At 62.1% G+C, this 20685-nt stretch overlaps 4 protein-coding genes and 1 long non-coding RNA gene across 8 annotated transcripts; 2 read left to right on the top strand and 3 right to left on the bottom strand.

The window, feature by feature from the left end:
• Nucleotides 1-69: 69 nt before the first annotated feature.
• Nucleotides 70-2203, top strand: TNFRSF12A (TNF receptor superfamily member 12A). Its single transcript, XM_042970893.1, has 4 exons — nucleotides 70-236; nucleotides 1013-1117; nucleotides 1362-1496; nucleotides 1582-2203. The coding sequence occupies exons 1-4, from the start codon at nucleotides 143-145 to the stop codon at nucleotides 1635-1637; spliced, it is 390 nt and encodes a 129-aa protein (XP_042826827.1). The 5' UTR covers nucleotides 70-142; the 3' UTR covers nucleotides 1638-2203.
• A 270-nt stretch (nucleotides 2204-2473) lies between these two features.
• On the bottom strand, nucleotides 2474-4148 carry HCFC1R1 (host cell factor C1 regulator 1). 3 transcript variants are annotated; one of them, XM_007098692.3, is made up of 4 exons: nucleotides 3678-4147; nucleotides 3321-3377; nucleotides 3082-3207; nucleotides 2474-2851 (listed from the first exon to the last, which is right to left on the bottom strand). In XM_007098692.3, the coding sequence occupies exons 1-4, from the start codon at nucleotides 3770-3772 to the stop codon at nucleotides 2716-2718; spliced, it is 414 nt and encodes a 137-aa protein (XP_007098754.2). In that variant the 5' UTR covers nucleotides 3773-4147; the 3' UTR covers nucleotides 2474-2715. The 3 variants fall into 3 exon arrangements, with proteins under 3 accessions (XP_007098754.2, XP_007098753.2, XP_007098755.2); XM_007098691.3 differs by lacking the exon at nucleotides 3321-3377 and having other exon boundaries at nucleotides 3082-3270; nucleotides 3678-4148; XM_007098693.3 differs by lacking the exon at nucleotides 3321-3377.
• Nucleotides 4134-7176, top strand: THOC6 (THO complex 6). Of its 2 annotated transcripts, none has more exons than XM_042970877.1 (13): nucleotides 4134-4214; nucleotides 5015-5130; nucleotides 5236-5300; nucleotides 5393-5496; nucleotides 5577-5614; nucleotides 5698-5746; nucleotides 5870-5941; nucleotides 6033-6135; nucleotides 6230-6279; nucleotides 6378-6440; nucleotides 6541-6651; nucleotides 6738-6872; nucleotides 6978-7176. In XM_042970877.1, the coding sequence occupies exons 1-13, from the start codon at nucleotides 4176-4178 to the stop codon at nucleotides 7056-7058; spliced, it is 1026 nt and encodes a 341-aa protein (XP_042826811.1). In that variant the 5' UTR covers nucleotides 4134-4175; the 3' UTR covers nucleotides 7059-7176. The 2 variants fall into 2 exon arrangements, with proteins under 2 accessions (XP_042826811.1, XP_042826812.1); XM_042970878.1 differs by lacking the exon at nucleotides 4134-4214 and adding an exon at nucleotides 4246-4344.
• A 58-nt stretch (nucleotides 7177-7234) lies between these two features.
• Nucleotides 7235-14616, bottom strand: BICDL2 (BICD family like cargo adaptor 2). Its single transcript, XM_042970876.1, has 10 exons — nucleotides 14542-14616; nucleotides 12898-13193; nucleotides 10445-10660; nucleotides 10218-10334; nucleotides 9995-10141; nucleotides 8944-9135; nucleotides 8691-8840; nucleotides 8102-8232; nucleotides 7754-7874; nucleotides 7235-7667 (listed from the first exon to the last, which is right to left on the bottom strand). Exons 2-10 carry the CDS (start codon nucleotides 13177-13179, stop codon nucleotides 7506-7508), a joined length of 1518 nt encoding a protein of 505 aa, XP_042826810.1. The 5' UTR covers nucleotides 13180-13193; nucleotides 14542-14616; the 3' UTR covers nucleotides 7235-7505.
• A 4729-nt stretch (nucleotides 14617-19345) lies between these two features.
• LOC122234503 lies at nucleotides 19346-20359 on the bottom strand. Its single transcript, XR_006212266.1, has 3 exons — nucleotides 20276-20359; nucleotides 19684-19988; nucleotides 19346-19443 (listed from the first exon to the last, which is right to left on the bottom strand). It is a non-coding gene; the product is annotated as an uncharacterized LOC122234503 (long non-coding RNA).
• Between the last annotated feature and the right edge of the window lie 326 nt (nucleotides 20360-20685).

Below are 20685 nucleotides of genomic sequence, written 5' to 3'. Positions count from 1 at the left end.
CGGGGCGTCCAGGAGCCGACCGCGCGGGGCGGGCCGAGCCGAGGGGACCGCCCCGGAAGGCGGGGGTGGAGGCGGAGTGGCTGCTGTCCGCCCCGGCCCGCGCGCGGCGGGCACACACGGCCGCGGCCGCCGGACCCGCACCATGGTTTCCGGCCCGCTGCGTCCGCTGCCGCGGCTCCTCGCGCTGGGGCTCGGGCTGGCCCTGCTGGGCGCCGTGGCCGGGGAGCGAGTGCCAGGTACGCCGGGCGCGGGGCCCGGGCTGCGCGGGAGGCCGGGGGGAGCCTCCCGCCGGGGATCGCGGAGCCGGCACTGGGGACCCAGAGAACGGGGCCGATCTGGGCGGTACTAGGCGGACGTGGGGATCCCGGTCAGGTGGTCTCCGGACACCGGGCTTCTGGCCAGGAGAGGTTCATCCCGCTCCGAACTTCATCCTCAGGCCAGGCCTCAGTTTCCCCCCCGTTCAACTGGGGGGGGGGGGGCGGTGAGGTGGGGTGGGGTGCTTCTGTCCTAAAAAGTCCAGACTCAGAAGTGGAGGGAGAAAGAAAGTTTGAGGGCGGGTTGTCTGGTTCGGTGGGAAGGCACGCCCCCAGCCTGTTCAATACGTGTTCTGTCTAGCCCCAGTGACCGAAGAGTCGGGGTGGGGGGGGGGTGGTGGTGCCGAGGGCACGGGGGTCTGTACCCCCTATACCATGTGGGGTACCTCCTTCCATCCGGTGACTTCAGTGCCCAGCTATGTGGGGGGAGGGACCGGGGTTCGGCCCCGTGCCCAGGAGTGAGTCACCCGCCGGCTGCGGGGGGGTTGTGTGGGGGGACCTGACCCCCCCCCACAAGCGTCCCGCGCTATGCCCCCCTTTCCCCCGCGCTGCCGAGTCCCGGTCGGGTCGTGCGGTCACCTGTGAGGAATGCGAGGGGAGGGCGCCGGTGACTCACGTTATTCGAGCCGACAGACCCTGACCTCAGCCCCCAGAATAGCCGTGCCCCGCCCCAGCCTGACCCGCGGCCCCCTCCCCAGGCACCACCCCCTGCTCTCGCGGCAGCTCCTGGAGCGCGGACCTCGACAAGTGCATGGACTGCGCGTCGTGCCCGGCGCGACCGCACAGCGACTTCTGCCTGGGCTGTGAGTGGGGGGCGGGGCCCGGAGGCGAGCGGACCCCAGACTGGGAGAGAGGATTGCCCGGGCGGAGAGGGGTGCAGTGCTTCAGATCTGAGGAATTAATCGGGAAGGGGGGTGGGTGGGAGGTGGGTGGGAAAATGGTGGGTTCAGGGCAGGGGCCAAGGTGGGGTAAAGGCTTGGGGCTCGGACCTAGGGGGCGGGGCTAGTACCGAGAGGGGCGAGGTCTGACTTGGAGTTCCGCCCCCAGGCGCTGCTTCCCCTCCAGCCTCCTTCCCACTACTGTGGCCCATCTTGGGGGGCGCTCTGAGCCTAGCCCTCGTGCTGGGACTGCTTTCTGGCTTCTTGGTCTGGAGACGGTGCCGCAGGAGAGAGAAGTTTACTAGTAAGTGTGCCAGGCCCGCCCGCACACTCCCCATCACTCCTCGACGTCTCCCCTGCCCTTGACCACCCCTCTTCTTATTTTGCAGCCCCCATTGAGGAGACCGGCGGGGAGGGCTGTCCTGGCGTGGCACTGATCCAGTGACAGTGAGAGCCCCTGCCAAGCAGGAGGCCCCACCCACTCATCATTCATCCATCCATCCATCCATCCATGCATCCATTCATTCATTCATTCTGGAGCCGGCCCCTCACCCGACACACAGCCAGAGCCAGACTCTTCCAACCGCAGGGGTGTGGAGGGATGGGGCACTGGTGAATCACCTCCCCGAGGCCTGGGCCCAGGCTTCCGAGGAGGCTTCCAAGGTGTCTGACTGCCCTGGCTCTGGCTCCAGGACAGGAAAGGAGACCCATGCTGGGTCACACCAGACAGCTGACACTGAGGAACCGCAGCATTTGCACAAAGGGTCCCTCCCTCCACCCCCAGGGCCTGAGGGCCAGGCTGACCCGAGGGCCAGACACCACGAGGCCCCACCAACTTAGATGTACTGAAATTCCACCACAGGGTCTCTGCCTGGGGGGTCAGGGACCTGTTGCTAACACTAGGGGGCTGGCCCTCTAGGGGGGCTGGCCCTAAGACACTGTCCCCCCCACCCCCAAAGAGGGGGGGAGTATTTATTTTGGGGAGAGCGTTTGGCGGGGAGGGAGAATTTATTAATAAAAGAATCTATAACTTTAAATGGTTTGGAGAGTGGCACGATCCCCAGCCCGACTTCCCAGAGCCGGAGGGAGGAGTGAGTCAGCCGCGGGGGCGGGGGTGAGGCTCTGACTCACACATTCTCAATGCCTGAGCCCAGCCTGCCAGGACCTGGCCTGGCCCTGACCGTTTTCCAGGGAAGATTTTTGAGAAACCCTAAGCATCCAGCACCCCAGTCTTCCCACCTTCCTTCCCGAAGGCCCCAGGGTTCCAGACTGACGCCTTCAGTTGCTCAGCAATCTTTATTTGGTTCTCCGGAGGGGAATGCCTCCCTTCCCATGCTCCTGTTCCTCCTGCCCCTCCTGGCCCAGGGCTCCGTGGGGTTCAGTGTCCTCCTCTGTTGGGGGTAGGTCCTGTGGCCCAGAAGCCTGGTCCGGAGAATAAGCAGGACAGCTGGTGCCTTAGTGGGGATGCTGGTCTTCTCGGTTTTGGGAAGACGGAAGACAGGCAGGGATCTTCCCACCAGCACTCAGAGCTCCATTATCTCTCCAGCTTGGGTCACAGGGTAGTGGGAGGTGGGGGCGTCCCCTAGCCTCAGCAGCCGGAGTGCCTCGGGGATCAGGTTCCCAGGGTAGCGCCAGAGAAGCAGCTCAGAGCAAGGGCTCCTGGAAAAGCAAATAGCAGCATGGGGCTGAGGCTGGTCTGGAAGAGCCACCTCCCACCGGGTCCAGGTCCCCAGGAGCTCGTGGGCTGCCAGCACCTTCCAAGGAGCCAAGATGGGAAACAACAGAGGTTGGCCAGAAGCTAAAAATAGCAGGATGAGGCAGGGCCTAGAGACTGGCTCCAAAGATCGGGTGTGATCCTCCAGAAGGCCCAGACGGTGGATGGTGCCTACCTTAGTGGGGGCAGAGATGGGAAAGCCATGCGGGGGCTGCAGTAAGGGTGGTCATTGTGTAGGCTGAGTCGAGAGAAGTGGGTGGCCATGTTCTCTTCAGAAAGGAACTGTTTGCGCAGGGGCTCCCTGGGGGGAGACGGGGAGACAGGCAGGCTAGGATATTCACACGAGCAGCAGTCTGATGGGGACCTAAGGCGACAGAGGTCTTGTTGGGAGTCCCTCCCTGTCCCCAAACTCACTGCTCCTCCTCCAGGCGCCGCTTGGTGCTCATGGGCACAGCTCCTTGGAGAGGGGAGCTGGGAAGAAAAGAAAACCAGGTGCACCCCACCCTCTTCGCCCCATCCCCAGGATCTGCTCTCCTGTGCCTGCGGTGTAAGCCAGGAGCCCCCAGCCCACCTCTGTCTCAGCTGACACCTAAGTCACCCCCCTCTCCCAGGCCATCCAGCAGCCTGCTTCAGACCTCTCAGCCCAGTCTCAGCCTATGCCCAAGCCCTGACGACTCGCCCCACCGCTGGTCATCCTGCAGACCAGTCCAGAGCCTCCAGCCAAAGGTCCTGAGCCCCTGGGCCTGGCCCACCCAGTGCCCCTACACACACCTCAAGTCCTGGCCTCGGGGCGTCCCCGACGCGGCCCGTGGGTCGCGCTGGGCCCGACCTGGGGGGCCTCGCTCCAGGGGCTGCTGTAGGATCATTTGGGTTCGGGGTCCTGCGGGCAGAGGGTGGGATCCGGGCGACAGGGCGGAGCCTCAGAGGGCGTGGTCCAGCACGGGGGGCGTGGCTTTAGGCGCGCGCAGCGGCGAGGTTCTACGCAGGCGCGGAGGACGAGCGACGCGCGGCTGGAAGGCGGGTCTGCTCCGCGGGGTGGGGGAGGGGAGCTGGCGTAGCGGAGCTGCGGTGGTCGCCACTTAGTGTTGGCGATCTTCGCGGCGGTCTCTGGGCTCCTGGGGCTCGGGGTAACACGCGGCGGCCGCCCTCGCGCCGGTCCGACGAACCGTGTTGAGGCTGTGCGGCTCCGCGAGGGGGAACCGCTCGCGGGCACGTCCAGACTCGTGAAGCTGCGTCGCGCGGAGAACTCTGGCATTTGTAGTTCTCGCGATGGAGCGAGCTGTGCCACACGCAGTACCTCTGGGTCAGGTGAGGCGGGCGTGATGCGCGGTGCCTTCTGGGGTTTGTAGTCCATGCCCGGCTCGGAAGGGGCAGGCAAGGAGTCGTGCTCTCAGCCCTGTTTTGCGCGGGACTCGGACTCAGACCCGCGGGCGGGAAGGTAACCGGGCAACACTTTAGGCGCCTAACATGAAAGTTCTGGTGGTGGGGGGGGGGGGGGGGGGCGCCTGGGTGGTGTAGTCGGTTAAACATCCCACTTCAGCTCAGGTCATGATCTCACGGTTGGTGAGTTCGAGCCCCTCTTGGGGCTCGGCGCTGATAGCTCAGAGCCTGAAGCCTGCTGCGGATTCTGTGTCTCCCTCTGTGCCCTTCCCCTGCTCTCATTCTGTCTGTCTCTCTCTTTCAAAAATAAACAAACATTTAAAAAAAAAAAAAAAGCCAGAGAGTAGGGATCAGAAGTCTGTATGTTTTTCTGTCTTGGGACAATGGAGCCACTTTGTAAGCGCTTTTAATGAGGCAGCGCTATGCGAAGTTATAGATACGGTAGCTCAGACAGTTGTGACAAAGTGTCCTTGAGCTCCATTTGACAGTTGAGGAACCTTGGAAGCCAAGCTGGGTGCTTGCTCAAGGTACTGGTAGACGTCCCACCTCAGCTGCCCACTTCGTCACCCTGTTGAAGCAACCCCTGGGACCCACTTGGTGGGTTGCCTCAAAGGAGGCCTCAGATCCCTGGGCAGTGGGGGGCCGGACAGGCGGCAGGGGCAGCAGGAAGGAGTTGGAGTCCCCGGCCCAGATGTCCCAGGCAGCCTTCATGCAGCCTCTCTCCACAGATCGAAGTGTTTCAGGCCCTGCAGCGGCTGCACATGACCATTTTCTCCCAGAGTGTCTCACCCTGCGGCAAGTTCCTGGCAGCTGGCAACAATTACGGGCAGATAGCCGTCTTCAGGTACTCACCCCTGCTTCCCCCGCCCAGTAGCTCTAGCGCTCGTTCCCCCCTGAGACTGGTGCCCCTGCTTCTGACTCTCAGGCCCCCCCTCCCCTCTCCCTTCAGTCTGTCTGCCGCTTTGAGCTCCGAGGCCAAAGAGGAAAGTAAGAAGCCCGTGGTGACATTCCAAGGTGGGTGCAGCCATTGAGTGTGGCTTAGGGAACCCCCCGGAATGGAGGAGGGAAACAGGACAGCGTCACTCAAGTTCTGCATTTCCATCTAGCCCATGACGGGCCCGTCTACTGCATGGTCTCCACGGATCGACATCTGCTCAGTGCCGGGGATGGGGAGGTGAAAGCCTGGCTCTGGGCAGAGATCCTCAAGAAGGTAAGGAGCGTGGAGCTGGGGAAAGGCTGGGTTGCCCAGGCCCGGAGAGCCTTTGACATACGGTGTTTCCCTCCATGAAGGGCTGTAAGGAGCTCTGGCGACGTCAGCCCCCGTACAGGTGAGCTAGGGCTACGTGGGCAGAAGGCACTTGGGGGTGAAGGTACTGGCTCACCAGAGCTGACCTCGCTTTCTCTCTTGCAGGACCAGCCTAGAAGTGCCTGAGATCAATGCTTTGCTTCTGGTCCCCAAGGTCTGAGCCCTTTGTGACTGGAGCTCTACCCCACGCTGTTCTTGGCCCAGACTTTAAGCCTTTTCCCTCTCCCTGTCCCGAGTCTACGTTGAACTTGCAATTCCACCCTGCCTTCTTCCGCAGGAGAATTCTCTCATTCTGGCAGGGGGAGACTGTCAGCTGCACACCATGGACCTTGAGACGGGGACCTTCACAGTGAGCGGGGCCCTGGAGCTGGGGTGGTCAGGGCTGGGTGCCAGCAGGGGCAGCCTTCCTGGATCTCCTGACGCTGGCCCTCTTCCTGCAGCGGGCCCTCCGGGGCCACACAGACTATATCCACTGCCTGGCGCTGCGGGAGCGGAGCCCCGAGGTCCTGTCGGGCGGTGAAGATGGAACCGTGCGACTTTGGGGTGAGTGTCAGGTTGGAGGGCAAGGTGGCGGTGAGGGAGGTGGGGGAGGGCAGGGTGTTTCTCAGAGTCCTCCCCCACCCCCCACCCCCCACAGACCTGCGCTCAGCCCAGGAAGTCCAGACCATCGAGGTTTATAAGCACGAGGTGAGGCGCGCCCCATGCCCTGTCCTCCCCTCCGCTTCCTGGGCATCCCACGTGTCTTCATCTCCTTCTCCCTCCTCCTCCCTCCTCCTCCCTCCTAGGAGTGCTCCAGGCCCCACAATGGGCGTTGGATCGGCTGTTTGGCTACTGACTCAGACTGGATGGTGAGCAGGGCAAAGTCCAGAATGGGGTGACAGTTCCGGGCCCTGCCAGCAGAGGGCCTGTGGCTCGCGGCGGCTGGGGACACCTCGCCTTTCTGCTCAGGTCTGCGGAGGAGGCCCAGCACTCACCCTCTGGCACCTCCGATCCTCCACACCCACCACCGTTTTCCCCATGCGGGCGCCACAGAAACACGTCACCTTCTACCAGGACCTGGTGAGGCCCTCTGTCTTGCTTCTGCCACCTGTGCCCGGTTCCCCTCTCCGGTCCTGACCCCCGACTCCCCTCTCCGCCCTCCACAGATTCTGTCCGCGGGCCAGGGCCGCTGTGTCAACCAGTGGCAGCTGAGTGGGGAACTCAAGGCCCAGGTGCCTGGCTCCTCCCCGGGGCTGCTCAGCCTCAGTCTCAACCAGCAGCCAGCAGCACCCGAGTGCAAGGTGGGTCCTGCAGGGGGCTATGCGGGCCCTTGCGGGGGCGGGGGGGGGGGGGGGAGAGGCATGTGTGTGGACAGGCCAGTCACCCCCCCCCCCCCTTGCTTCCAGGTCCTGACAGCCGCAGGTAACAGCTGCCGGGTGGATGTCTTCACCAATCTGGGCTACCGTGCCTTCTCTCTGTCTTTCTGATCTCTGGTAACGCCCCCTGTGTCCCAGGGATCTGGAGTGCTGTGTTTTCTTTTTTTTTTTACCAAATAAAATTTCAGGCTATTCTTGCATGCATTTTCATCCCAAGAATAGAGGCCAAGTCAGTGTAATGATTTTTATATATTACTCTGTTTGATCTTGATACATAAATACCCACCCCCATATCTGCCCTGGAACATGCCAGGCCCAGAGTGTTTAGAAAATATAGACCTGTATAGATACGAGACTCAGCCCTGCCCCACCTGCGCCGCCACCCACCTGGGGCCCCTGGCCCCCAAAGCTGGCCCCTGCTCCCAGTGTGACTTTGCCCAGCCTCCCTGAGTAGGGAGGCTACCAGCCCCGTCTGGAAGACGATCGGGGCCCTGTTGCTACATTGGCCAGAAGAGGAAAGCGAGCCAGCGGGCACGCGCTGCCCCCTGGGCCCGGCCGTCAGGTCCTTCGGAAGAGGCTGCTCAGGAAGCCGCCGGCCGGCCCAGGGCCCAGGCGCAGGGAGAAGCGCGGCGCGGCGCGGCGCGGGCCACATTCGGCGGCGCTCAGCTCTTTCTGGCGTTGCGAGCGCAGCTGCTGGCCGATCACCACCTGCATGTCGTCCTGCGGGTAGGGAGGCCGGGTGGGAGGAGCCCGTCAGCGAGCCGGCCCCGCCCCGGGCCCCGCCCCTCCCATGCCCCGCCCCTCACCTGCCAGGCCTCCAGCTCTTGCGTCAGCGCCACCTTCTGGCGGATAGTGCGAAACAGCTCCCGGGAGAGCGAGTCCCGCTCCAGAGAGACGCGGCTGAGCTCTAGGGACAGTTCCAGGGCCCTGCAGGCAAGAGAGGCAGTGAGCGGACCCGAGGGTACTGGGGCCTCAGCGAGCAGGGGTGGTGGGGCGCTGCTGGACCCGCACTGGGGTGGGGCCGCCAACACCGAAAACAAAGTCGGAGGGCCCCCGGTGGGTGTAGGAATAATTCTATCACGCGTGGGGGTATCGAAGGCCCAGGGTGCCCTGTAGCCCCACTGGGGCTGTGGTGGATGGTGGCAGAGGCTCACTTGTTCACGGCTTCATCTCGATCCGAGAGGGCGCCCCTAAGGGCCTCCTCGGGGTCCTCGTGTGCCCGCAACTCCTTCTGCCTTTGCAGCTCCTCCCGAAGGGATTGCAACTCGGCCCGCTGCAGCGCCATCTGCGGGCAGGGAAAGGTGAAGAGAGACAGGTAGGCCCCTGACCTCCCAGGTCCCGCTCTTCAGCAGCCAGGGGTTCAGGTCTCTGCGCCCTCCCCTGCCTGCTCCCCAAACACTCCGGGCAGCGGTGGGCCGTGCTGGAGATGAATCTTCTGAGCCCCCAGGCTGGTGCGGGATGGGGCGGAGCGGGGCCGGTTGGGTGGTGTAAGCCCGCAGGAAGGATGCTGAGAGAAGCGCTGGGAGGTGGGACTAAGCGGGGGATGCGGTCCAAGAAGTCTTCCTGGAGGGGGTGGCTTACAGGCTGGCTCTTGAAGCCTGAGTGCAAGTTTGTTGGGATGCAGATCAATCCAGGTAGAGGGGGATTCGTGGGTAAAGGCCCAGAGGTGTAGATGGGCAACGGAAAGTGGCCTTGGGAGGGACTCTATATCTAGCACCATGCTCCCTCCGCCCCCCAACACACCTCATCCTGCAAGCGGGCCATTTCGGCCTCCTTCTCCTCTAGTATCTCCCCTGGGCTCAGGGATGCTCGCTTCTTGGGAGGCTCCAAGCTCTCCTCCTGGGGCGAAGACTGGTGGCTGAGCGCCTCTTGGATCTCAGGGCACAGGGTGTCCTGTTTGCCAAAGGAATCGGTCGGGGAGGTGTCAGACCTCCTGGAAAAAGGAGGAGGGGCAGAGTCTGCACGGAGCGTGGGGGCTAGCCGACCGCGCGCTCACCCGGGCGTCTCGGTGTCCGTCTGCCTTCCGGTCCTGGTCGCTGTCGAGGCTATGGGCAAGTTCCGACTGCAGCGAGGCTCCCGACACGTCGGCGTCCTGCAGACGCGACTCCTCCTCCAGCTCGGACACGCGCCTCTGCAGCCTCCGCAGCGCGCTCAGTGCCTCCCCGGCCTCGGAGCGCGCGCGTTCCAGCTGAGCAGGGACAGAAAGAAGGCGGTCACCGAGGCGCGCCCGGAGCCCTCTTCCCGCAGCCGGCCCACAGGGGGCGCCGGTGCGCCACCGAAAGCCAGGCAGCCCCGCGCGTCGGCGCGCTCCAGCTGCTGGATCCGGATCCCACGCCCGGATCGCCGGGCGGCCTTGGGCCGCTCAGTTCCCCTCGGCAGGTACCAATTTCCTCGTCTATAAAGCAGGGCGGGGACGGGCGCCCCGGCTTTAAAGTTTCTCATCACCCTCCCTCCAGCCCCACCTCATCAGGTCACCTCGTAGAGCCCCGCCCCCTCCCCCGACCGGTCTATCTTCTAACTCGTCAGCGCCGTCAACCAACAAAGTTTATTGATCTTTCTCAGCCGCTGCGGTGCTGAGCGCCTCACCCTCAGGGCGGCTCTCTACCGTAACCATCCCATCTTACAGACAAGCAAACTGAGGCTGGGCGTCCCACAGTAGGAAAAAGGGACCTGGGGCTAAGAGCCTACATTTTTGGGCCACAAAGTGTAAACTCCTGAGATTCCCAAATAGCAGGCCACGCTGCCTGTTTTCATTTCCTTTCATCCCTCTCCACTGCCCCAGACCCAGGCCGAGTGAGTCCCCATCATCTCTGGCCTCAGTCCCTGCCCTGGCCTCCCAGCTGCCAGGCTCTCCTGCCTTCTAAAAGCGTACCACCCCTGCTCAATACTCTTCCAAGGCTCCCACTTGCCTAGTCTAACGCCCACGCAGTCACGGCCCAGCTTCTGGAGCTCCGCGGATCCAGCTCTGGGCTCATCTCCCGGGAAGCCCCGGGCGGTGGCCAGTGCCCCAGCAGGATGGACCCACCCACCCCAGCCCCACTGGTCACCTCCAGGCTATGCTCCCGCCTCTCACGCCGCAGTATCAGCAGCTCCTCGTGGGTTGCCTGTAGCCTGCCCTGGCCCTTGTCCACCTCCTCACGCAGGCCTCGGATCTGGGCCTCCAGGTCCTGCCGGCGGCTCTGCAGCATCTGGTTCTGGGGGAAGACCTCAGCGCTGGAGGGGAGGTGCCCGGCCAGCCCCAGGGAGCCCCCAGCCCCAGCTGGCACTCACCTCCCCCTGCAGACTCTCTAGCCGCGTCCTCAGCTCTGCTCCCGCCAGGACCTGAGACTGGCACTGACCCCGAAGGCCATCCAGTTCTCTCTGAAGCTCCTGCTCAGCCTGGGAGGCCTGGGGGCAGAAGGGGGGGGGGGGCTCAGCTGGCCCAGGCCTTAGCCCCAAGCCCAGCGCCCCTCCCCCACCCTCCCCCACCTGGGTCCGTGGGCCGGGGGTCCTCCCACCTGGGCCAGCTGCTGGCTCAGCCGGAGGTTCTGCTCCCCGAGTTCGCGGAGGGCCCGCGCGCGCTCGCGCCCGCTGTCCTGCTGCTCTGAGCGCTGCTCCCCCAGCTGGGCCCGCAGGGCCTCCACGTCCCCCTCCAGCTCCACCGCCCTGGCTTCCCATTCGGCTCCCCGGGCTGCCAGGCCCCGGCGGAGCTCGTGATTCTCCTGCTGCAGCCGCTGTGGGGGCCGGACAGAGAGTCGGGTGAGGCCCGAGTGGACACGGAGCCAGGGGCGCATCGGAGCGGGGCTGAGCTGAGACAGGTATGGAGGCAAGAGGTTGAGGCAGGCAGGGTGACAACCAGAGCCTGGGCGGGGAGGGGAGGTGGAGAGGTTCCCAGGCCAGGCTGGAGGAGCCGAGCCGGGCCGGGCCTGGAGTGCAGTGGGGGTCCCCGGTGCCCACTCACCTCTGGCTGCTGCCCGGGCTTCTGGACCCGAGGCCGCAGGCGCCGTTTCTGGCGCCGGAGTCTGGCAGAATTTAAGCCCCGGCCCATGGCCTCGCGAACCAATGTCCCAGGGGCCGTGGAGGTTCGGCCTCTGCTCGGACTCCGCTCAGCCCCTCTCCTCCAGCTCCCTCTAATTAACCCTGGCCGGCCCCGCCTGGGCCCCGTGCCTCTGTGTGCCCTTCCCCAAACCTGTCCAACCAGCAGGGGGACGCTGTTGGCACACCTGGGTGCCCAGCTTGGGGAGGCAGGCAAACTGGGCGGCCGGCCTCTGGTCCCTACTCTCTATAAACTCTCAAAGCAGGAAGGTGATGCTAACCGTACAGCTGCTACAATTATTAGCAGGTGTCCTGCCTGCCAGGTCCTGTGCGAGCACGTTCCTGGCGCTTCTCATTTAACCAACTAGAGGCAGAATTGTTAATGTGCTGATTTTGTCTTTGAGGAACCTGGGGCTCAGAGAGGTGAAACGCCTTGCCCAAGGACACCCAGCAAATTAGTGAGGCAGGGATTCCAACCCAGGCAGCCAAGCTCTTAGCCAAATGGCACGGGGGCAACATGGCTCTAGGATCGAGTCCCCAGCTTCGGGGTCCGGTTGTCCTGGCTGGTGCCCGGCTCTGCTGCTGCTTTGTGGTCAGACAGGTTCCTTCACCTCCCCAAGTTCCGGTCAAGCAGCCATCCGTCCAATATTTGCTGAGCTCCTCCTGTCGTGGGGTCTGGCTGTCTGCGGGGAGTGAGACCACCCAGTTCCCCACCTCCAGCAGCTGGGGAACCCTGGAGAGGAAGAGTGGGGTAGCCTGGGGGTACAAGTGATGTTTGAACTGAGGCCTAAGGGCCAAGGGGGAAGAGGGCGGCTCCAGGAGCAGCAGGTGCAAAGGCCCCGAGGGAACACGCGCGGGTTACTCAAGAAACCGAAAAGGGGCCCTACGGCAGGAGGGCGGTGCGCCCAGCCAGCTGAGGTCCGGCAGGCCTGCACGTGGGGACTCTCGGGCCCGGGTGAGGACTTTCCGCGTCATCCCAAGGGCGACGGGGAGCTGTCGGGAGATTTGGGGTAAGGACCGAAACGACCCGGTTTGCAACTTGAAGACCCCTCTGGCTGCCCCGGAGTGGAGCATGGAGAATGGGCTCCAGGGGGCAAGAGCGGAAGCTGGGGACGCGTGAGGGGGCGGCCGCGGGTCTGGGGCAGAGCGGATGTTGGCCGCGACCAGCTTGGAGGCTGCAGAGACGTCGGGAGGTGGGCGGATTCAGAATCTAGTTGAGAGGAAAGGCCACCAGGGCGTGCACACGCAGGAGGAGAGGGGTCGTGCGCGGCTCACGCTCTGGTCCTGACACGGGACGCTGGGGTGAAGAGCGCAGGGGTCAAGAGTGCCACTTACGTCGAGATGCCCGTGAGGTGGCCCGGCCCGGGGAAGAGGGGAGGGGCAGAAGCGCCCCCAGGCCTGTCTCGGGGCACCGGTTGGGGCTTTGTGGATGCCGGGGTCAGTGGCGTCCAGGGCGCTCAGTGGGCCCGGTGTGACCCCCCCCCCCCCCCCCCCCCCCCCCCCCGCAAAATGAGAGAGTGGCTGAGGACAGCCTGGGCAGAGGGAGGAACTGTCCTGCCTCACAGCGTTAGGTGAGAATTGACCAAGACGACGTATGGAAGGTGCTTAGCCCAGAGCCAGGCCCGGAGGGGCTGCCCCTGAGCTGCTGGAGGGGTCGTGCCGTCCCGCTGAGAAGCCGGACCCCAGATTCAGAGACGGCCAGTGGCTCGCCCGGGATCACACAGCCAAGCAGAGGTCTGAACCCAGATCTTGACGTGTTCAGAGCCCACGTCCCTCACCACTGGAGAGCCGGGCCAGGAGCACGGGGCTCAGCACTGAACCGCTGTCCCGGAGACAGACCCTTGCCGGGCTTTCCTCCCCCTGCCCGCCTGTCTGCCACCTGCCCACCTGCCTGGAAGCTCCTGCCGTCCACCCCTGCCCCCTGCCGCCGGCTCACTTCCTCACGCTCCGAGTGCTGGGCGCTCAGTGTCTCCAGCTGCCGCTGTAGCTCCTCGTTGCGTTCCAGAAGCATCTTGCCGAGCTCCGCGGCCAGCAGCAAGTCCTTCTCCTTCTGCTGCAGCTGCAAAGCCAGGTCCTCGGGCTCCTCGGGCCCCGGGCCCCCTCCCAGGAATGAGTCCCGCCGCTCCAGCACAAAGGGGAAGAAGCCTTCGTCGCCACTGGGGGAGGCGCCCCCCGAGAGCAGCCCCGACGGGAAGCTTGGCCCTTCCGGGGAGCTCATGGTGCCTTCGGCATCTGTGGGCACAGGTCAGTGGGCACAGGTGGCTCAGTGGGCACAGGTGGCTGCAGGATGCTCTACTCTGCAGCCCGATGGCGCCTGCCCCCTGCTGGTCAAGATCTGGCCTCTCAATCCTGCGGCCGGGGCCTCCCTGGGCCATGAAGGGTTAATGATCTGTGTCTTGGCCACCCAGCTCCGTTACTGTCCCCAGGGTAAACTGAGGCAGGGAGCACAAGGAAGTGAACTGCAGACATCCTCTGCCCCCAGGTGGCCGTGCCCCCGTGCTCCGGGACCGCAGGTCACCCGGAGTTACTGCCCCCCTCTTCCCAGACCTTAGCTGTTCTGTCTCCCGGCCCCTCACCCGCAGGGAACCTCCTCCCAGAAACCAAGTTCTCAGAGACTCAGGACTCAAGGCTGAGTTCAGCCCCTTCCCCTCCCAAGAATACAGGGCCCTTGGGAATTTACGTCTCCTGACCACTTTGCCCCAAGAAATCCAGCCTCCTCCTCTTCTAGAAGCCCCAGGTCCTCAGCAGCTTGGGGCTCAGATGCCCTCCCCAGCCCCCAGCCCTCCCACGAGGTAGCCCAGGCCTCGCTTTCCTATCTTCTCGAGATCCACGGTGTCTCGAGTCCCCATGCCCAGACCCGGTGCCCATTCTAGAGTGTTGGCGCGGCTTCCCAGGGCGCGGGGGTCAGGCCGGGGGCAGGGCAAGGTAACAGGTTGTGCCGGCGGACGGAGGCCCTGCCGCTCCAGGTTTCTGTTTACTTCCCGGCCCGCCCCTGGGGATGGGAGCCTGGTGGCGCTCTCCTAGGGCGGCCCAGGGCCGGCGGTTCAGGGCCTCCACGCGAAGGCACACCAGGCTTGCCTGGCACCCTCCCCACCTCCAGCCCTCTGGGGGCCCCACTCCCTACACACACACACACACACACACACACACACACACGCACACACGCACGCACCCCGCCCCTTCCTCTTCTCTCCTCTCCAGGTGTCCAAGCCCAGCCCTACCGCGGGACCCAGTAGTCGCCGTCGTCCCAGCGCAGCGACGACCGGGGACCGGGAGTCTCCGTGACGAGGCCCCTGTGGGCGCGACCCCGCTCTGGAGACCCGGGAGCGTCCCTCTTCCTCCCGCCTCCGCGCATCGAGCTGCTGTCTAGCACGTCGGCCCGGGCGTGTGGGCCCCCCTCCCCGCCCCCGGCTCCTCGACCCCCCGGCCCGAGGCGGCCACCTTCCCCCCCTTGCCGGCGCCCCCCCCCCCCTTGCCGACCCCAGGACTCGGCACCCGCCACCCCCGGCGCCCGCTCGTCCTGGCCCTGTCCTGCCCGAAACTCGAAGGGCGCCCGCGTCCGGCGCCCCTACGCTCCTACCCGCCGACTCCGGGCTCCCTCCGAGGTCCCCGCGGTCCCCGATCCCCTCTTCCGGAGGCGGCGCCAGGTGCCAGGCCCGCACAGGTGAGGGGGCGGTGCCGCGGGCGGGCCTGGGGCGCCCCCTGGTGGCGGGAATGGCCGGGCGGCGCTGAAGGGGAGTCCGCTCCTTTCCCCTGACAACCGCCCTGTGGGATAGGGAATCGCTAAGAATGACAACAGCAAGGACACATCTGACCTACCGAGCACTCTGCTAAGTAAGCTCTTTTATAGGCACAGCTTGCTTACTTTTATGACACCCTAACGAGGCACGAACTCCCATTAGCCCTCTTTTACAGACGAGGAAACTGAGGCTGAGGGAGGCTGTAGCTCGCTTGGGTTCACACCGGCAGAACTTGAATGTGAACCACAGAAGTGTGACTTCAGGGCGCGTGCTCCTGCCCTGGTTCCCGTGGGGCCGGGAACCTGGGGTCTCCCTTTGGAGGTTGCACAAGACTCGACCCCACGCTCCAGGCCAGGGCCAGAGGCCTCGGTATGGACACCAGGAGGAGTGCGGCCCGGACATGTGGGGGACGCCCCGGCCATGGCCTCGTGTCCGGTCACGAGCCTCCTCAGGTGTCCGGGGCTCCCTGCGCCGCTGTGGCGGAGGCTCCTGGCCTGGGGAGCGGGGACACGCCGGGCGCTGGAAGGGCAGTGGGCTGGGAACTGCTCAACAGCGGGCTTTCTGGGGAAACAGAAAGCCCCAGATGGTTGCACGTGGCACTTTCTGGGGTAGAAGCGCTCCCTCCGTGGCTGATGTCCAGCTACCGACGTGACATTGTTGAATGTGAAGTTGGGCCGAGATGTGCATTATTGGCGTTTATCGGCTGGTCCCAGCTGCGTCGCACGCCCCTCTGGCTGGCGGCCAGGACTCCTGGGTCCTGGGGACGGGATCCTAAAGAAATCAGAGGAAGGTGGCTTCTGGGAAAACGGGGGCAAGGACTCATGGGAGGCGTGGTCTAGAGGCTGGGACTCCCGAGTCCCAGATTTGGCTTCAGGCCAAATCCCAGATTGGCCACATTTTAGCTGTGCGCACCTGTGTCGTTTAGCTGATGGACCTCTGCTGCCCTCGCCTTTCCCATCTGTAAAACGCGGGAGATAAGAGTTCCTAGCTTATAGGGAGGCTTAAATAAGGGTCAAGCGCCAGCACTTCATCCTGCTAGGGGCCCTCTGAGTGGCCGTAGCCGGGCCATAGAAGTGACTCACCACACACGTTCCAGTGTTTTCCTCCTCACGGCCACCCTGACGTCATATCCTTCGCAGACCAGAAGCCAGCTCAGGGAGGCCCAGTGATCTGCCCGTGCAACTTGACATCATCAGACTTTTAAATTTCTGCCAGTCGGGGGGCACCTGGTCACTCTTTGGACGTTTGCAGGAGCCCCCTGCTTCCTCTGGACCCAGGAACTCTGGCCTCCAGCTGTCCTGATGGACCGGAGGGCTGACTTCACGGGCCCCCCGCTGCCCTCCCCCAGCCTCCCTGCTGATTCCAGCAGGAAAATGGATAGCAGGGACAGAGGGGCCCCAGGGACGCCCTAGCCGGGCTGGGATATAACCAGTTAAGGGAGGGAAAGACAACCCAGCCCTCAAACAAGCCAGTTTCCTGGAGCCTCCGGGCTCACTCTCACCCTAGAACTTTCTCCCCACCTTCCCAACAGCAGGTGGGCCCCTACAGTGCCCAATCTTGGCTGCAGGGTCCCCTCGCAGAGCTGTGGGCGGTCCACGCTGGCGTCCAGAGGCCCGAAGAATGCCCCCTGCCATAGAGGTAACCCCGTGGGAACGGCGCGGGTCCAGACCAAGGTGCCTCCAGGCTTTTACGACATATACAAAGTCTGTGAACAGTAAGCGGTATTGTTTGGAGCATTTTAAACCTCTGTATAAAATACTGCACACTCAATACGTTCTTCCACTGCTTGCTTTCTCCGTTTAACCCAATGTTCCCAAGTTTCTTCCCCTCTTAAAAAACAAAAACAAAAAACTCAGCTTCCTCGAAGTAGGTATTTGTTTCCAAAAGCTGCTGTAACAAATTACTGCCAACTGCGTGGTTTAACCAACAAAATTTAGCGTCTCCTAGTTCTGGGGGCCAGAAGTCCCAAATCAAAGTGCGGAAAGGGTTGGTTCCCTGCGGGGGCTCTGAGGCCTAAATCTATTCCGGGCCTGTCTATTTGGAAACTCTGTTTCCAAATAGTGGCACATTCCCAGGGGTCTGGAAATTAGGACCTGGACACCTGTTGTCTGGTGACACAAGCCTCTGCAAGGAATAATGAAACTCCCCCAGGTTAAGTGTTTCATTCGATGAGCCTAAGACATTTTTTTTCTGAATGTTTGTTTTGAGAGAGAGAGTGACAGAGCGTGAGTGGGGAAGGGGCAGAGAGCGAGAGGGAGACAGGGTCCCTAGGGGGCTCCAGGCTGACAGCAGAGAGCCCAACGCGGGCTGAATGAAACTCACAAACCGGGAGATCACGACCTGACCTGCAATCAGATGCTCAACCGACCGAACCACCCAGGCGTCCCTCATTTGATGAGTTTTTAACAAGCATATGTGGTGCTGTAACTTCTGCCACAGTCCTGGGACGGAGCACTGGCTGAATCCCCAAGGCGCCCCAAGCCCTCGTGCAGTCCCTCTCCCACACCCGGCCCCCGGCGGCCACGGACGCCCTTTGTGTCACTATCATCTTGTCTTTTCCAGAATGCTCTCCACGTGGAATCACGTACAGAGCGTGGTCTCTCGCGCCTGGCTTCTCTGACCTCGCACCATGCTTCTGAGACTCATCCGGGCTGTATGCATCCGTAGAATCGACTGACAATTTTCAAACCGAAGCCAAGTTGCAGGGAGAACGCAACGAACGCGCTCCTCGTAGGCTCACAATTGTGAACATTTGCCACGTACGCTTCCTCTCTCTCTTACACAAGGCTTGCCCGGCACACATTTTGCTGAACCACTGGCGACCTCGGTTTGGTCTGCATCTCCTGAGGACGCAGACATTCGCCTCCGTAACACGGACCATTATCACCAGTGACGAACTGAACAGTGATAAAACAGATGAAGGAATCTTGCCCAATATACAGCTCATGTTCGAATAATTCCCAGTAATGCCCCGGTTAGATGATGTTTTCTTTGATCCAGGATGAAATCAAGGATCACATAGGGCATTTAGCTGTCTTTTCTCAGGTGTCCTTTAATCTAAAGTAGCCCGCTTGTTGGGGGCGCCTGGCTAGCCCAGTGAGTACAGCCTGTGACTTTTTTTTTTCCTCCAAAAAATTTAAATTCTAGTTAGTTAACGTATAGTGTATGACAAGTGCCCTCCTTAATCCCCCTCCCCCAGTGAGCCCATCCCCCTGAGCACGCGATTCTTGATCTTGGAATTGTGAGTTTGAGCCCCACGATGACAGTAGAGATTAGTTACAAATAAAAAAAAAAATCTAAAAAAAAAAAAAAACCCCACAGAACTCCAGGCAGCTGTTTTCCAGAATGTTTATGAGATGTATCCCTGATGTTGCGTTTGGATTTAGTTTGTTAACAGCCGTATGGTATTTCATCCAATGTTTATGTCCCGATTTATTTCTCTCCCATCAGTGAAGGACTTCGTCTCTTGGCGCTTTTTCCGTGTTATAAACAACCTGCTAATGCACATCCTTGTACACAGACCTCCGTGGACACGTGGGTGGGGGTCTCCTGAGTACATAGTGGCCGGGGCTGGGGTCATCAGAAGGCTTCTTCGTTCCCACATCTGGCGCCCGGGCCGGATGGCTGGACCCCCGGATCCACCGGGGCCGGACAGCGTTTCTGTCACCCTCTGCCTGTGTTTCAGCCGCCCTGTGCCTGCGGCCTGCGTGGATGTCCTCACAGTATGGCTCTCTCAGACTTCGACACGGCAGCTGGCTTCCCCGACACCAGGTTCCCAGAGGCCTGGGCGGAAGCTGCAAGCCTTCTTAAGACTCAGCCTTGAAGGTTGGTGGAGGACCATTGCGTCTACCGTAGAGTTTTTTTATGTGAAGATTGGATCCCGTGATGAATTTCACCTGGCTCACACCTGGCTGCAACTTGACATCATCAGACTTTTAAATTTCTGCCGGTCGGGGGGGCCCCTGGGGGGCTCAGTCAGTTGGGCGTCCCCCTTCGGCTGGGGTTGTGATCTCGCGGGTTCGTGAGTTCGAGCCCCGCGTCGAGGGGGGGCCTGGAGCCTGCTTCGGATTCTGTGTCTCCTCTCTCTGCTCCTCCCCCACTCGCACTCTGTCTCTCAAAAACGAATAAACGTTACAAAAAATTAAATTTCTGCCAGTCTGATGGCAAAGACGGTGTGAACTATATATACCCCCAGTTGCTGGCACAAAACTCCTAAAACCCTTGTTTTATTTTATTTATTTAAAAATTTTAATGCTTATTTACTTTTGAGAGAGACAGAGAGAGATAGAGACAGAGTGTGAGCAGGGGAGGGGCAGAGAGAGAGAGAGAGACACAGACTCCGAAGCAGGCTCCTGGCTCTGAGCTTTCAGCACAGAGGCCCACACGGGGCTTGAACTCACGGACCGCGAGATCACGACCGGAGCAGAAGTCGGACGCCTAACTGACTGAGCCCCCCAGGCGCCCCCTAAAACTGTTGTAAATAAAGGCGTTAGGGCTTGCGGTTTTCATGACAGCTGGTGTGGGTGAAGTGGGATTTGCCAGAACAGCCCTGAGTCAGAAACGTGGTTTGGGAAGAGCCAGGGAGAACGGGTGGGGGCGAGAAGCCTCTGATTCCGGGGGGGGGGGGGCAGGAGCTCCCTCGAGGTGTGGAGCTGGGCGCCCTCAGTTCCTCGAGGTAACAGTTACCGATGGGAGTTAGAGACTCCGAGAGCGGCTTCACTGGCTGCGGAAGGAAATGCGACCTAGTGCGAAAAAGGCAAAATATTCAATCCCTTGATTATCTGTAACAGTTAAAACGCAGGGGGCGCCGGGGTGGCTCAGTCGGTTGAGTGACTTGAAAAGAGAATGCTGGGTCACACCTTGCTGCTAGACCAGGCTTGGATTTGGATGAGTCCAAGCTTTGGCCACCAGCCTAAAAGCCCCCTCCCCAAGGGAGAAGTTATAAGGCGACCACAGACGGTACCTCTCAGACCTCTGCTCACCGAGGAGGCCGGTCATCAACGTTGGGGACAGACAAAACCAAGAAGCCACTGAAATCCGGGACCACAGGGTGAAGGCGTTGTTTCAGTTTTTAGATCACTATCGTCAGCTTCCTGGGGAGCCTCGCCGACACGGATTGTGCGAGTGACTAATGTGGGGGCTGGGGCTGGGGCCAGGGCGCGGAGGAGCACGTTTGGGTGGAGTCGGGACCCACGGCTCACAGGTGGCCGCACACGATCCCTCAGGAGTAACCCACGGGAGGTTACCCCTGCGGGAAGAGCCGGCCTGGCACACGGGATGGGAGCCCCTGTGAGCAAGGAAAAAGCCCCTGTAGGGTCCAGGTGCCCCAAGAAGGAGGGCCGTCTGTTGCCCCTATAAATGCCAAGCACAGCATCCCAGGTGAAGCAGCCTGTGTGCGTGTGTGTGTGTGTGTGTGTGACCCATGGCACCCGCGCCAAGACGCCTGGACGTTCACCGGCTGATACGCTCGTGCCCCAGGTCACAGTAAATGCTGTGGGTAAAGGACGCCCTTTTGCGTGGGGACCCCCATGTAGCCTCCTGCTGCGAAACCGAGGGCAGTTTGGGAAGTCTTACTGCGTTCGCTGTCCCGGCTTCCTCTCGGTGTTGACCATTCTTCAGTGGCATTAACGGCCAGCCCCAACACCATCCTCCCCAGAACCTTCTCATCTCAAACCGAGCCTCTGTGCCCGTTACACATTGACTCCGCACTTCCTGTGCCTCGGCCCCTGGCATCCACCACCTGCTTTCTGTCTCTGTGGTTTCGACGACACCGAGCGCCTCCCAGAAGTAGAATCTGAGAGCGTTTCTCTGCCATTCGGTCCTTTTCGGGCACACTTTCTGTTGATTTATATCTTTTTTCCTTTGAGTGGGCCATACCTCCCTTTGCCTTGTATGCCTTGTGACTCATTTATTTATTTTTTAGGCAATCTCTATGCCCGGTGCCCAGCATGGGGCTTGGCCTCACGACCCTGAGATCAAGCGTG

The sequence above is a fragment of the Panthera tigris genome, chromosome E3, assembly GCF_018350195.1.
Source record: "Panthera tigris isolate Pti1 chromosome E3, P.tigris_Pti1_mat1.1, whole genome shotgun sequence".
Classification (NCBI taxonomy): domain Eukaryota; kingdom Metazoa; phylum Chordata; class Mammalia; order Carnivora; family Felidae; genus Panthera; species Panthera tigris.
This window is presented reverse-complemented; position numbering and strand designations above follow the sequence as displayed.